Source organism: Lepisma saccharinum, chromosome 5, assembly GCF_977018435.1.
Source record: "Lepisma saccharinum chromosome 5, izLepSacc3.1, whole genome shotgun sequence".
NCBI lineage: Eukaryota > Metazoa > Arthropoda > Insecta > Zygentoma > Lepismatidae > Lepisma > Lepisma saccharinum.
The window spans coordinates 60962425-60977132 of record NC_139233.1 but is presented as its reverse complement, the minus strand read 5'-3'; the positions used below and the strand labels follow the sequence as shown (position 1 = coordinate 60977132).

The following is a 14708-nucleotide window of genomic DNA, read 5'->3' as shown; positions in this document are numbered from 1 at the left end:
TGACTCCACTGATACAAATAAGTGTACAAACTGCTAATGATGCATTTTGGTGCATCACAATAGGTTCATAAATGCATCAAATGGTACTTTTACCAGCTGATATTCTGTGTGAAGCACAGAGGCAACGCCAGGCGTGGGTCTGAGTGAGCACATCCAGTTGAGGCTGGCCAATCTTCTGGTTCAACTTGAGAAAATGTAACCAGCAAATTTCGTCATAAAATACAAAACAAAGGAAAATGTTCATATGATGATGAATATTATGGGAAAACCTTACAAGTTTCAAATCAGGGTTCTTAAAGGTCCAGGAATTCATAAATTCTAATTAACTCTATTAGGTTCCGCTGCAGGACCGTAACATTTTTTCTCGTACAACTTAAATTCGGTACAAGTTGCGTATTGTTTCGTTGAAAAAAATGTTCCTGGATCGTATTTAAATTGATCCGAAAAAAAAAAAAGGTTCCTGGACAGATTTTAAATTCATCCGGATAACATGTTACTGGACCGAATTGAAATACTTTAAATATGAAAAAGGTTCTTTACGGTATAGATCCCCTATATGCTTTCTGATTTTCCATTCCGGACGGGAATTGAATTTATTTACAATTCCTGGACCTCTAACAACCTTGGGATTCTTAAAGATCCAGGGACCCATAAATTCTAATGGGTTCTATTGTGTTCCGTTACAGGACCGGAACATTTCTTCTCGCACAATTTAAATGATTTCCAAGTTGCGTATTGTTTCATCTGAATACGGAACTTGGACCCTATTTAAATTGATCCGTAAAAAAGGTTCCTGGACTGCATTTAAATTGATCTGGAAACAAGGTTCCTGAACCGTATTTAAAATCAGCCGGAAAAAAATGTTCCTGGACCGAATTTATATTCAGCCGGAAAAGAAGGTTCATGGACTGAATATAAATTCACCCGGAAAATGGTACCTGGACCGTATTAAAATTGATCCGGAAAACTGGTTCCTGAAACGAATTGAAATAGTTTAGATAAAACGGTTCTTTACGGTGTAGAACCCATTTATCCTTCCTGATCTTCTCTTCTGGACCGGAATTGAATGTATAAAATTCCTGGACCTTCAACAACCCTGCTTCAAACCCAGGATTTCTGATTTCTCTAGTAATCCCTTGGTCATCGAAGTCTCAACCTAAAATTTAAAATATTTTCAATACATTTGAATGTGTACATATTTTTTATGTAGGAATATTTTTCTCCTATATACTTCCTATTTGTAGATAATTTATCTGCGTTTGGATCACGTTAAAACAATGTGAATTGCCAAAATCTTTGAAAGCCACTCACTACCCAGCCCATCATCGCCACTTGTAATGCACAAAAAATGCATAAATTAAGATGAGACATCATCATTTCCAAGAAACAGATGCACCAAAATGCATTAACTTTGATTTGATATATTTCAAGTTTTGTGTGCAGTAAGTAAAACTTGGTCCGTCCCAAAGTTAAACTTCTTGGTATTTCCTTCAAAGCAGAACGTTTCAGTACAGAGAATGAATATTTGATAAGTGTTGGGGTTTAGTTGCAAACACGATTCTGGAAACAGAATGTTTGGAAGTTGTTTGTGTGGGAAACTTCGGTGTCCAACTCGAAGAGTAAGTACTATTGGTAGCGTGGAAACTGGACGAGATGCCTGGTTGGCTTATTGGAACGTTTCATGTTTTACTTGTGGGTTAATTAGAAGAAAGGAGAAGTTTAGGTCAAGTATCAGCGTCTCGATGAATCAAGATTTAAATCATGTGATTCTATTTTCAAATCGCTAATTTAAATCACTCTAAATAAATAATGTATAGAATAATGTACATAAGGATTCTGTCGATATCAGAAACACTTTTGGTGAAAGTACATTACTCTCGTAATCATTTAATAGTGATTATTAGGTCCTAAGATAGGAAAACAAAGGAAATAAAATATATGTACGGATGGTGAAGCTCATATGAAGGAAATGTAAACACAATATTTATCTTGATTTAAAATTCAATAATTGTATGGGAAAAAATAGCAAACATTTTGTGTACAATAATATACAAAATACTAATTATGTGAAACCATAAATAGTGCCAATAGCTATCATTAAACTGTAAAAAACATGGCAGCTGATATTTTTCAAAATATCATTAAAAAATCTCTATAATTCTGCTACAAAGGATATAGAAATATTTAAGTTAATATTTTAAGTTACAACTGTAGAGTACATCCAGAATATTTTAATTTCACTGGAAGAAATGTTACTGAAATTATTATTACCTACTTTCATTAACACAGTCAACAAATATTTCCATAGTAGTTACAGTATCAGAAACAGAAAAATGTATATTTAAGTATATTTTTTAATTTCTTTAATCAAACTGTTCAAATATTTTACAGGGCCGTTTACTAGAAATGGTCTTTCCATAAAAAAACATATATCTATGTGCATGGTGCCAAAAATCATGCAAACAATTTTAGCGTGTTTCTTTTAAATAAAAAATCGATTTATATAAAAATCAACAAAAATGATTTTTTAAAATAAAATATATTATTGGGGACAGACACATAATACTCAATTACATATATATTTGGGCTAAATAGCATATATTTATAGTTTTTTATTGCTTGCTGGGACTAGGGATGACGTTCCATTTCTGGTAGAGTCAGCCAACCTCCGTGGCGGAGTGGTAAGCACATTGTGCTACCACACCAGGTGTCCCGGGTTCGAATCCTGGCCTGGGCATGGTTGCTCGTTCTGAGTATCTATTTATCAATTTCATCATATCATCACTCATCCTTATCTTTGCGAATAGACAAAGGTGGCAGAAAAGCGAAGTAAATAAATCAAATCAATCAATTCTGACACGCTCACTTCTGATTTACAGTTTCGTGGTGAACTATTAACGGACAAATTATGTTAATGCAAAGACGAACTTCGACATTTTATGTAGCTAATATTTTTTTTCTCTCTGAAGGAATGTTCTGGTATTCTTCGTAAGTTACTTTCAATATTACAAAATGAATTGTTATTTTGCATGAGTATTGTTTTCGCGTCCTCCTCCGTGGCCGTGCGGTCTAAGGAACCTTGCTTTGGACGGCGGCTGCGGGACGGCATGGGTTCGATCCCGGGTCCAGTCTCCGAGAATTTTCGGCCTGTGTATAGGAAACGCACCATCGTGAGGAAATTGGGGAGCTTCGAATGAGTATGCATAATCCGATCGCGTAGACCTACTACAAAAGCTGGGGATACGTCCCCCCACTATTCCAATCCTGGTTGAAGATCTCCACGGCAGCCGGTAGGTAAGAAAAGGCCCTTCATGGGCTGTTACGCACAGGATTATTATTATTTTATTGTCTTCCCACCAGTAGATATTTAAAATACTGCAGAATATTCTAATATGATCATACATTCGCACAGATATTTTATGCATGAATAGTTATAGCCTCAATCGTTAGGCCACCTTGCGAGCTGGATTCACGAACTCGCTACCAGGTGTCCCAGGTTCGAGTCGTGGTATTGGCATCAACATTTCCTCCATATCGTCACAAGCAGCGTATAAGGGTCAGAAGGCCAACGTAAAATAATAAAAAAATGCAAAACGATTCTATTTTATTCTCAAGTGTAAGGAAGGTGCTCTTACGTCCTATCGTGTCAGGGAAAAAGAACTATGTGTGTGTGTGTACCTGGGTTCAATTTCTTGAATGGGTGATTACAGGCGGACAATTTCCAGCTGTCCCCCTTCGCAAAGGGAGCTCTGGGGTTCACCCACTTTGTAATAAACGGGTACCTGGGACAACCGCCCAGAGGGTGAGGGTAAAGGAGACCAGGACGTGGTTCTGACCAACACCTCCACAAATGGTCAGATTCTGAATGTATGGGACCTTTCTTTCACTCATTAGCGTCGGCAGAAATTTTGGTAGCGGTCAGATTTTTGATAAAAGTTGAATAGTAGTAAGAATCACAACAATAATTATTATTACCACAGTTTTAAATGTTGTTATACATTAATAAATAATATAAACTAATACAAATAAAAAAATATTCGAATTTATTATTATTATTATTATTATTATTTAATGGGGAGATATTACTACTCGATTCACCAGACGAGTGAATATCCGGCCGAACTGTTTTCTCCTTTTTTTACACAGTTAAGGTACTGAAATTCAGACTTATTGTACTGTATTTTGTTATTAACTTTTAAGTGTTTTGCCCTTGGTCAAGAAAAGGCTTTAAAAATAAAATAACATTTTACTCATAAAGTTTATTGATTGATTGATTTGCTTTATTTCACTTCGCTTTCTGTGCAACTTTTGGCTAATTTTCGAAGATAGGGATGACTGATGGCGTGATGAAATTGATGAATGGACACTCACAAACATCCATGCCCAGACCGGAATTGAACCCTGGAACCCTGGTGTCGTAGCGCGACGTGGTAACCACTACGCCACGAGGGCCGGCTTATAAAGTTTATGTTGTAGCTATAAACTCTCACCTAAAACTATAATTTTATTTTGGTAATTTTGAAAACTGTGGAACCATTTGTTCTTTGGATTAAATGGTAGAATAGGAAAATACAGGGTCCGGCAGGGTAATTTGACGGTTTTCAAAATCATAGTAGAAAGTTGTAATTTGATACAAAACCAAATTATATAAACCTGTATAACCTGGTTCACGTATTATTCACTCAATATTTTCGATCTAATGAATTTTTTACTTGGAGGGGTCGATTTACTACAATCACAACATGTTGCAATGTGTATCTTTACCTTTTTTTGCATTGGCGCAGACTTTGGAGGGGCAAGGCACTTTCTGCCCCCCAAAATTCACGTAGAAGGACAGATTTTATGAATATTTACAAATATAAAGTATTATTTATGTAAATCTTGCCCCCCCCCAAATTTACCTTACTCCCCCGCCCATTTTTTGAGAGAGTTTCAGATTCAGTAAGTAGCTGCTTCACTCTAAAACCACCAGCAACAACAACTACTACAAATATTGATTATGAGTACAATCTGCGATTGCTTTCAAGACACTTGTACGCTACATCTTAATATTCAAGTGGGCCGCCATTACCTGTTGTTCCAATGGGGAAAAGGGTCATACAAGCACAGTAGGGCATATCGGACCAGTCAGTTTTAATGTGGTAAATGAACACGGTGCTCTACACATCTAAACTTGCATATGCTTTGAAAAGTTGTGACGAGCTTCAAATTTACAGGTTTTTTACACATGCCACGCAAGAAATGAACCAAATCTGAAGTGCAACGACAGACATCTGAAGTGTAAAAATCGGATTTATTTAATCTGAAATCTAATTAAGATTCGATGCTTTGCGAATGGGCAAGTGGAACTTAAGAATATCATGGACGCATGGCTAAACGGTGACACAGGAAACGTTTAAACATATACTTGTTATGGCATATTTTCTCCTTCCATACATTATTCATATTGATGTTCGAGCGTGTTCGTCTCCGAAAATTCTGGGTTTTAGAATCCAAGCATGTGTATTCCTTCATCAAATTTTAACACTGTTAAGGCTTGTTTCCATGTTAATAAAACATTAAAATGCTGACCAAGGCAACATTTATTGTATAAAAAATATACACTAAAAACGTAACGTTTCCACCCTCTAACAGGCTCTAATTTATTGTGAATCTTCGTCTGAAGACGACGTTGTTAGAGGGTAGAAAATCACTATTGGACCACATCTTGCGATTAGCCTGGAGAATTAATGTAACGTAAAGTAAGAGAAATAGAAATATCTTATTCTCATTTATTTAATAACGATACCGCTGGAATGGTTACGACGCCAGGGGTCCCGGGTGTTCATTCTGAGAGCCCCTTAGTCAATTTCATCATATCAACACTCATCCTCATTTTCGCGAATAGCCAAAAGTAGCAGAAATGCAAATTAAAATAAACGAAATCAATCAATTTAATAACGATAACATGTTTGGTAATATTCACTGGATATGGTATACCACAATGTAAATTACTTTACATAAGTTATGTGTTGAATGTTAACCAGTTTTGTAATCTTTCTTTCCGATAGTTCTCAATCTTATCATTAATTCTATGCCGTGCATGATTTTGAAGTTTAAAAAACCTTTCGATTCGTAAGAGCTAGCTGCAGAAGGGTTCCAACTCTTTATTGTTTAAAAAATATTAGTTGTTTTGAAAAAATATATATTTATATCTTTGAATGAAGTTCACCTTGTACGGTACTATTCGCCCGGTCTAATACGCGGTTTCGTAGCCACCTCACAGTGATAAGAGTAGCCAAAAGGATTCACACAAATGAGCATAACACCCAACACGACATTCCGCAACAGCAGTCAATTTCCGCTGGCATCCAACTACCGTGGAAAAAAATGATCATGGCCGTTTTAAGAGTTTGAACAGCCATTACATAGTTGACGTAATTTAGGCAATTTTATTGGCTCAGTTTTTCCAAAACTATATTTATTGTACACTCAAGTGCTATTTATAATCATTATATGTCTTTATGTGTGATAAAATATTCAAATTTAGATTTCAAAAATCCTTGCGTCTGGTTTTTCTAAATTGACATGAAGATTGTCAGATTTTAAGAGCATAATACACAGGCGTGCGTAGAGGTAGAGCTAATGAGACTACAGCCACTCCCGAAATTTTGATTCGATTGATTGATTTGGTGCTTTAAGTCCACTTTATGCACAATAAGGCTAATCGGGACTGGACCTACAGTTTAAAGTGGGATCCGAACCACTATGTGCCTCTACCGGGGCCCCTTGATTACAAGGAGACGACGCCACCACTGCGCCATCGGGGAAGCCCCGAAATTTTGAGAAAATTTATTGTTGTTATTTGATGTTTTCCCAAGATAATAAACATAACATTTTATTGAAATTTGAGTGAAGATTTATAAACTGGTTCCTTCAACTGAACAAAATTAATTGATATCACTTCGGGCCACAGTCGAGGATTTCTCTAGGTTTCACGGGGCAAGAAAGCCAAACACCCGTTCAAAAAACGCAACTTCCAACTGTGTAGGTACGGTATGTTTTATTGTGTTTGTTCATGCATCTCTTTCATCGCTGGATAACAGAAAACAACAACAAATAGAGCCATGGAACGATGGCTTTACAAAACGACACGCCAACTACCAATGAACGAGGAGCCGTAAGAAATTAATAACTTTACCATTCGTTCCCTTGTCGAATCGTTCGATGTTGTGGTGGCGTTATCAGATTTGAGTTATTATTTTAATACCCTCTGCGTGAAAATCGGCAATGAGAATGTATAATCATTTTGCATATAGTAATGAAGAATTTGGGCATCTGCATGGAAACCGGCTACAATTCAGTGCGATTTAAAATTAGGATAAAATAATGCATTCTGGATCTGAAGCAGAGTATCCCATCATACCAATTAATTGGATGCTGTGCGCGACTTGCCTTTATATTTTTCAACACATTGCAATTTTTCATATAAGAATTGGTGTTTAGAAGGCAATTTTCGTAAGCTTTTAAGCAGGTAATTGGTTACGGAGGTAAGGGTGGACGTTAACGGTTTCGCAATCCGCCAAATAAAAGTAATCATTTCAGAATCACGACGTCACGATTGGAAGCATGAAACTAGTAATCCATATGTAATCTTTAGAACATACAATAATTTGGTCCTAGATATTGGAGGAATCCAATTTTGCTACAGAACGGGTCCTATAGGTTAATGCGCATTGCAAGGTCTTGATTAACGGCAAGGAAAAAAATAATTTCAGATGAATTCAAGAATTTTCGAAAATTGTAAGCTTTTTCTCTCGGTTAGATACTTCATTCTAATATTAAGGAATTTGATTATTAATATACAAATAGCTTTACATATCAAATTATCACGAAGGTCTTAAAACTATAAATTATGAGTGAGTGAGACTTGTGAATATTTCCATTTTTCTTTTGTATTTTTCCCAATCATAGTGAATATATTATGAGGCGTTTTTTTATTTAATTTATTTTGCGTCCCTTTTCTGCCGTCTATAGCTAACTGTGCCATTGGAGAGGCCCCTATTATCAAGAAAAGTACGTCTACACACCTCTAAATATGAACAATAATAATTAGATAATATCAGTGAACGAACACATGCAATTAAACACCCGTGCGCCATTTGTGATTTTAACCTGCCTTCGGTGTCAATTATGAGTCGAGTACCTCCCGAACTTTCCAGTACTGGAGTACACTTACATTTTCTAGACATTTTTACATGATCGTTTAATAATTCAATGAATGGAATGCTATGTGAGAATTATCTTAATATACATTCTTTCCGATTCTAAAGTGCGAACTAAAACTGCAACATAAAAATTTCTTATATATTTCCAAATATCCTTCCCACCCACCCTTCGAAGGGTACCCGGAGAGTACCCTTGTTTCAACCATCCTCCCTCTTGGACCGAGTGTACATGTAAAGTAACTGATAAGAAATAACATCCAAAAGTGCAAACCAACAGCTGTTGGTATCAGACTGTGTTAAATACGAAAAAAATCATTTGAAGCACACTATTATCAAGAAAAGTACGTTTTGATTAGATATCCATAAATATGAGACAACATCTTACAGTAAGATGTTTTAAAATACAGCAAGAACCTAAAGAAGGTGGCGCTATTATAGTTTTTCGCTTTCATCTCGCACGGAATTCCAGAGGACTCGCGGTCGAATTGCCACGTTATAATATTGACAAACGGAATGAGAAGGCGGATATCTACTCCATCTAACTGTGACAGAACCCATAGCAATTACACCTCAAACAAACAAGGATCCTTTTGACAAGTGCATGCCCTTTGCTTGCGCGTTAGATGTAGTTGAAGCAGGGAAACCAGTTCACTCTGACAAAATAAAACATGACTGAAATGGTTTACGAAAGTCAAATAGCACTGTCCTTGCACTTTCTTCCTCGTACTGTTGAGAGTAAAGGGCACCGGGTTTCACTCCTGGGGGAGGGACTATTTCAGTGGTCTGGTTCTCACTTTACTATGTACTGTATTTCTACACCGGTCTTTGTGTTCAGTTATAAGCATTAAAAATGAAACAAAACCTTATTCCTTTCCCTGACTAACTCTAAGGCGATAACCAAACTTGAAATGTCAAAGTTCTTGCTTCTAAAGTCCACTTTTTTGGCTCAGATAGGTTAATTGGGGCTGGATTTACATTTCTAAGAGGGATCGAAAGCACTGCAAAATGTGCCTCCGCTGTGGAAAGAACTCGTGACCCCTTGATGAGTGCCTAAGTTGTACTGTAGACATTTGACTGTACGTAAGAGTAACTTCAATTTTTAATATTGTTAACCAATAGCGCGGAATATATAGCCCTTTGGTTTTGACGTTTCGCTTACTATTTGCATGTCGCCTAAGTGTATTTAATGGCATAGATTAACAACAAATTTCAACTTCAAAGCTCTTAGTGGCTTATGTAATTAATGTAAAAACTAAAATACACAAAATGTAAAAGGCGCACCCCCGACGACATAGTGATAATGCTCTTGGCTTGTAATCAGGGGTCACAATTTCTATCCCCGGTAAGGCCACATGGCAGAGTGCTTCGGATTTATAGTCTCCGAACTATTTTTTTAATAAATGTACAAGAACCGTCTCGTTGTCCAATCAGCACATTGAGCAGTCAACCCACGGCCTTCCTACCGAAGGTTCTGATTTCGAGTTTTGCCTACAGGATAGTGATCCTCTAATCAACATTCATCCTTGTTGCGATTAACCCGAAGGAGCAAAAAAGCGGCAGAAATAATGAGAATCGCGAACAGTAGAAAAACATTAAACACGTTATCGGTGATATCAACATAGAGATCTCGCCTTGTAATCAAGAGACCTCGGGTTTGATTCTAACTGGTGGCGTATTAAATCATTATTCGGATTTCACTTTAAAACAAAGTTCAGTCACCACCGAGAAAACTAACTTTTTTTATGACGTTAACGTGGCAACTTCCGAAGAAAACTTAATAAAACTGTCGAAACATCTGGGCTTCAGTGCCGAAGTGCGAGTAAATACAACGGAAATTTAACGTGGGCTGCTGGGGGTGTGTTTGTTACGACTATTCGCTCCGGCATAAGGGTATAAACGTTCATGTGTACGTGGTAGCACATTTCCTTGAGCAAATACGACCAAAAGCCGTTATCGGAAGGCACTACCGGCGCAAGGTACTTAGTCTAATGAAGAAACAAACTTTTCGAATGTGGTTGAATGTGGCTTAAACAGCCAGAACCGGTTTTTGCGTTCCCCTAATTCGAATTGAAGCAGAGTAGAGAGGAAAAAGCTCACCTGAATTGGCAAATCCCGTAACGTATAGGCACAGAACCAATCCGACAAATTGGAATAGTTCTTTCATTGTGCATCTTAAAACACCAACACCACTTCAGGAAAATTTGTCACTATTTGCCTAAGAATCGTCAGGTACGGCAAACGTTAAACACTTCCTAGGTAAATTTATGGTACTGATGTTACACGAAAACAAAAAGGGGTTAATACACTTCGTTGCAAAATATCACATTTTTTCCTCTCTAAAAACCACACACTTAATTTGGGTACCACTTTGTAGGTCACACTTAGTTTCACCACACTGAGTAAATTTTCAATGACAATATAGACACTGGTTCATGATACTGTGTGTTTAGTTAAAGCTTTAAACAGCACAGAAGAGGTTTAAATCTTTTAGTAGCCGCTTTGTTTACGCCCTCTAGTGCGCTTCACTGAAAATAATCACTGCTAACACAAGCGTAATCATTGAAATTTATGACGGAGCACTGAAAAAAACAACACAAACGTACTCCAAGGACGATTTGATTTAAAAAAATATATATATCACATCCACCCACGATCCTGCGTAGGGTTGTTCCCGGACTCTTCCCGTTAGGTGCGTTTTCTTGCCGCTGGTGGGTGTTCTACATGTTACGCAATACCTTCTCGTGTGTCGACCGGGTTTGCAAAAAAAATGAACGCGTGATCCGCACGACACGCACCGCCACGAAACGACCGCACTCGCAATGACTGACGGACTGATCACTTTTGACTGAGGGATGCAGAAAAACCGATGCTAGCGCCGCCGCGCGGGACTTCCTCGCATCACTAGTGGCGGCTGGCGACTGAGACGGTTGCAAGAGGTTGGAGCTCCGCAATCACTGGAACCAGCGCTGCTCGGTGCGGAACGGTGGCGATTTCTGGAACCTCGGAACGAAACGGCGCTGGCCTAGGCTTCATTATGTGTTCCAGCTTTCTTAAGAGACGCGAGCATCTTTTAAATGTTTCGCACAACAAGACATATCTCAATAAAAATTGGACGAAAGCACGCTGCTCCTTAACGAGATGAACTTGCCCTCCAGGTAGCAAAGGAAATAGAAGTGTATTCGTATTTTTGTTATTGAGCGTCGCTTTTCCGCCACGTTTGGCTAACCGCGACGATGGTTGATTAATTTTGGTTTTACGGGCATATCTGCACGCAAACAATTTTTTCCCGCCATCGTAAAAGAAAATTGAGGACAGGCCCCTAACAAGCAAATAAAATATGCCTCCCCGATGGCGCAGTGGTAGCGTCGTTGCTTTGTAATCAAGGGGCCCCGTGTTCAATTCCCGGTGGAGGCACATAGTTGTTCGGATCCCAATTCAAACTGTAGGTCCAGTCCTGATTAGCCTTACTGTGCATAAAGTGGACTTAAAACAACAATTCAATCAAATTTCTCACTAAATTTTTTAAACTAATTAATTCATTCATTACTTAACAAAAAGTTTTTTTTGAATTGTTATTTTATGCCTACTTTATGCACGGATATGCTAATTGGGACTGGGCATAAAGTTTAAAGTTGGATCCAAAACACTGTGCAATAAGCCCCCACATGTTCCTTAACAAGAATTATTTGATTGATTGATTTTTTAACTCCACTTTACGAACAGAAAGGATAATAGGGACGGGACCTACAGTTGAAAGTGGGATTGGAACCACTATGTGCCTCCACCGGGTAACGAACCTGGGATCCCTTGATTACAAGGCGAAGTAATAGATTAAAACTGATCTATTATCAAGAATAAAATCTCCTTAACTATAGAAGCTGGGGCTGTGAAGGGACACTTTGCACACGCAAGGACAAACACAGGGCAAAACGACTCCACAGAGGATTATCTTGGCCCAGGATGCAACCGCCAGAGCCTCGTTGGCGTGCAAGAAGCAGTCACCGGAGTGTACTATCGGGATGTGAAGTTGAATTTTTGGTTCCTTAACCAGAAGGACATCTCTAACACATAATCCGATCATGAGAATGCGAGTTGATTACATGAAGGGTCACTCACAAAGAACATTCATGCCTAGGCCGGGACTCGAAGCCTTGAACTTCTGTCGCGAGACCGATAGTAAGTCACTTAATGCGCTCAACCTCTGAGCCAACTAAGTGAAGACAATGCCTTACCCAGGATCAGCCTTAACAACACACCCGATACGTCAAGTGGACCTTATTTCTGTCTCCTGCACCGCCCACTTACGTTTTATTGACTCCAGCATGTGAGGCGTTCCGCGCGTGTATGTATACCTTGAATGCTCCATTACCATTACATATACGAGTGGCGTATTGAAATACTTTGAACAATCAAACGAATATGAATTCGCTATCAACTTTGCAATTGCTGTCAAAGAAACAAACAATTTAAATTACAAAGTACACTCAGTTTTTTTAAAAAAAAAGTTTATTGTGATGTAAGAACTTTTAAGTTATCGTGAATTTCTGGTGATCCTAAACAATAAAAACAGACTCAGAAATTTCGTGCCGCAATTCAATATTGGCATATTATTGGTTACCCTTTTCATATTATCTAAATTTTTGTAGAGGATCGTACAATTTGACTACGGTCCACGTAGAACATGTAATTACAGTATATGTATGGTCAGGAACATAGGTTAGTCTACACTGCCCAGGGTACACAAATGGACGTCCACAGGATTTTTTCCAGAGAGGTATTTTTTTTCCAGGGGGGGCCAAACAAGGCACATTTTCCCCAATAGTAGTGTTGTTCCCTCAAAAAACATTGCTTAAATTTGAATTGATTGATTGATTTGATTGATTTAGTTTTATTACACTTCGCGTTTTGTGCCTCTTGGTTAATTTGCGAAGATGGGGATGAGTGATGAAATGATGAAATTGATGAATGGACATTCACAAACAACCAAGCCCGAGCGGGATTCGAACCAGGGACCGACCCTTGGCGTCGCAGCGCGATGTGCCAACCACTCGGCCACAGGGTCCGGCTGTTTAAATTTGAATTTATCATGATCGTGAAATAATTAACACACATTATGGTGGCTGAAATTAAATTGTATGTGAAAAATATATATTTTTTGGTTGACTTTCATTTTCCGGGGGGGGGGGGCATGGATACACACCCAGCGCTCCTGGCCTTCTGACACTTTACGATAACTACTTTGCACCGCGTCATTCATGTTATGTTACTTTTCACCTCTTGATCTAACAAACAAAACGATATACATCCATGTCCTTGACCAGACTTCGAATTTGAGACATGTGGCTTCGTAGAGCGTTACACTGACCACTAGGACCCGGCGTAATGAAGGCGCAAGGAGTGTGGAGTTCCATATGAAGGCCATACTTGACAAAATCAAGATTGGCTGCCGCTGTGTAGACACGTAAGAAATAGTGTTCCGAGTTTTGTTCCATGAAGTGCAATGTACAGCCTTCTTGTACTTTATGTGGTGAAATAACAATTAAGCGAAATCATATAGTATGGTTTCATTGTAAGTTTGCAGTGATATTCCATGTCTATGTGAAAATGAAACATAACTTTGATTGTGATTGATATGGCTGCTACTCGCTCTTGCAGAGCAACTCACGTTATGAGTTGCATAGGAACAACAACGACGACAGCAGCAAGAAACCGTACAACAGGTATGTGAAGAGGTTAAAGTAGTCTATTATAGAGACAGTTACCAAGGTTACTCAAAGAAGTTTTGGAATTTAATATAGATGAAGTGAATGCCCTACTGAAGGAACTAAAAAAAAAGTTGGGGCGAATGAATAAAACTTCAGTATTTTGCTCATTGGATGGTATGGCACTTACTGGCTCTGCGAAGGCAACTCATGTGATCAGTTCACCAGGAACAACTGTGGCGATGCAACAGCAAGAACTCGTACAACAGGTATCTGAAGAGGCTATAGCAGTAGTGATTGATTGAGTTGGTGTTTTAAGTCCACTTTATGCACAGTAAGGCTAATCGGGACTGGACCTACAGTTTAAAGTGGTATTCGAACCACTATGTGCCTCCACCAGGAATCGAATCCGGAACCCCTTGATTACAAGGCACTGACGTTACCACTGCTCCATAGGGGAGCTCCTAGTAGTAGTACAATAGAGATTTCGTTGATCGCCGATTCTATCATAGAGTTAGTGAGTAAGGTAGTTAGTTGTATACAGACTTAAGGGAGAAATGGAATTTAATATATATGAAGTGAATGATCTACGGAAGGAATTGAAAAGTAATATGGGGCGAACGAACAATTACAGGATAAGGTCGTTGAGTTGGAATGGTGTCGAAGTATAGATAAACTATGTATTTTTGGTGCAAGTAAAACAGAACAACAGAAGATACTGATAGGGTCGCCCTCAAACTTTTCATAAAACGACTAAGTATAATTAAGTCAGCAGAAGTCATAGAATAAATACCAAACT

At 38.3% G+C, this 14708-nt stretch overlaps 1 protein-coding gene across 2 annotated transcripts in view; it reads right to left on the bottom strand.

Annotated features, from left to right (window-relative positions):
- LOC145987841 (zwei Ig domain protein zig-8-like) overlaps positions 1–11098 on the bottom strand; it is a 1141735-nt gene extending 1130637 nt beyond the window's left edge. The window contains exon 1 of one of the 2 annotated variants that reach the window (XM_083122583.1): positions 10305–11098. In XM_083122583.1, the coding sequence (XP_082978709.1) occupies positions 10305–10371 (67 nt within the window). In that variant the 5' untranslated portion in view covers positions 10372–11098. The remainder of the gene's footprint in view (positions 1–10304) is intronic. The other variant, XM_083122584.1, reaches the window with a different exon arrangement.
- Positions 11099–14708: the final 3610 nt, after the last annotated feature.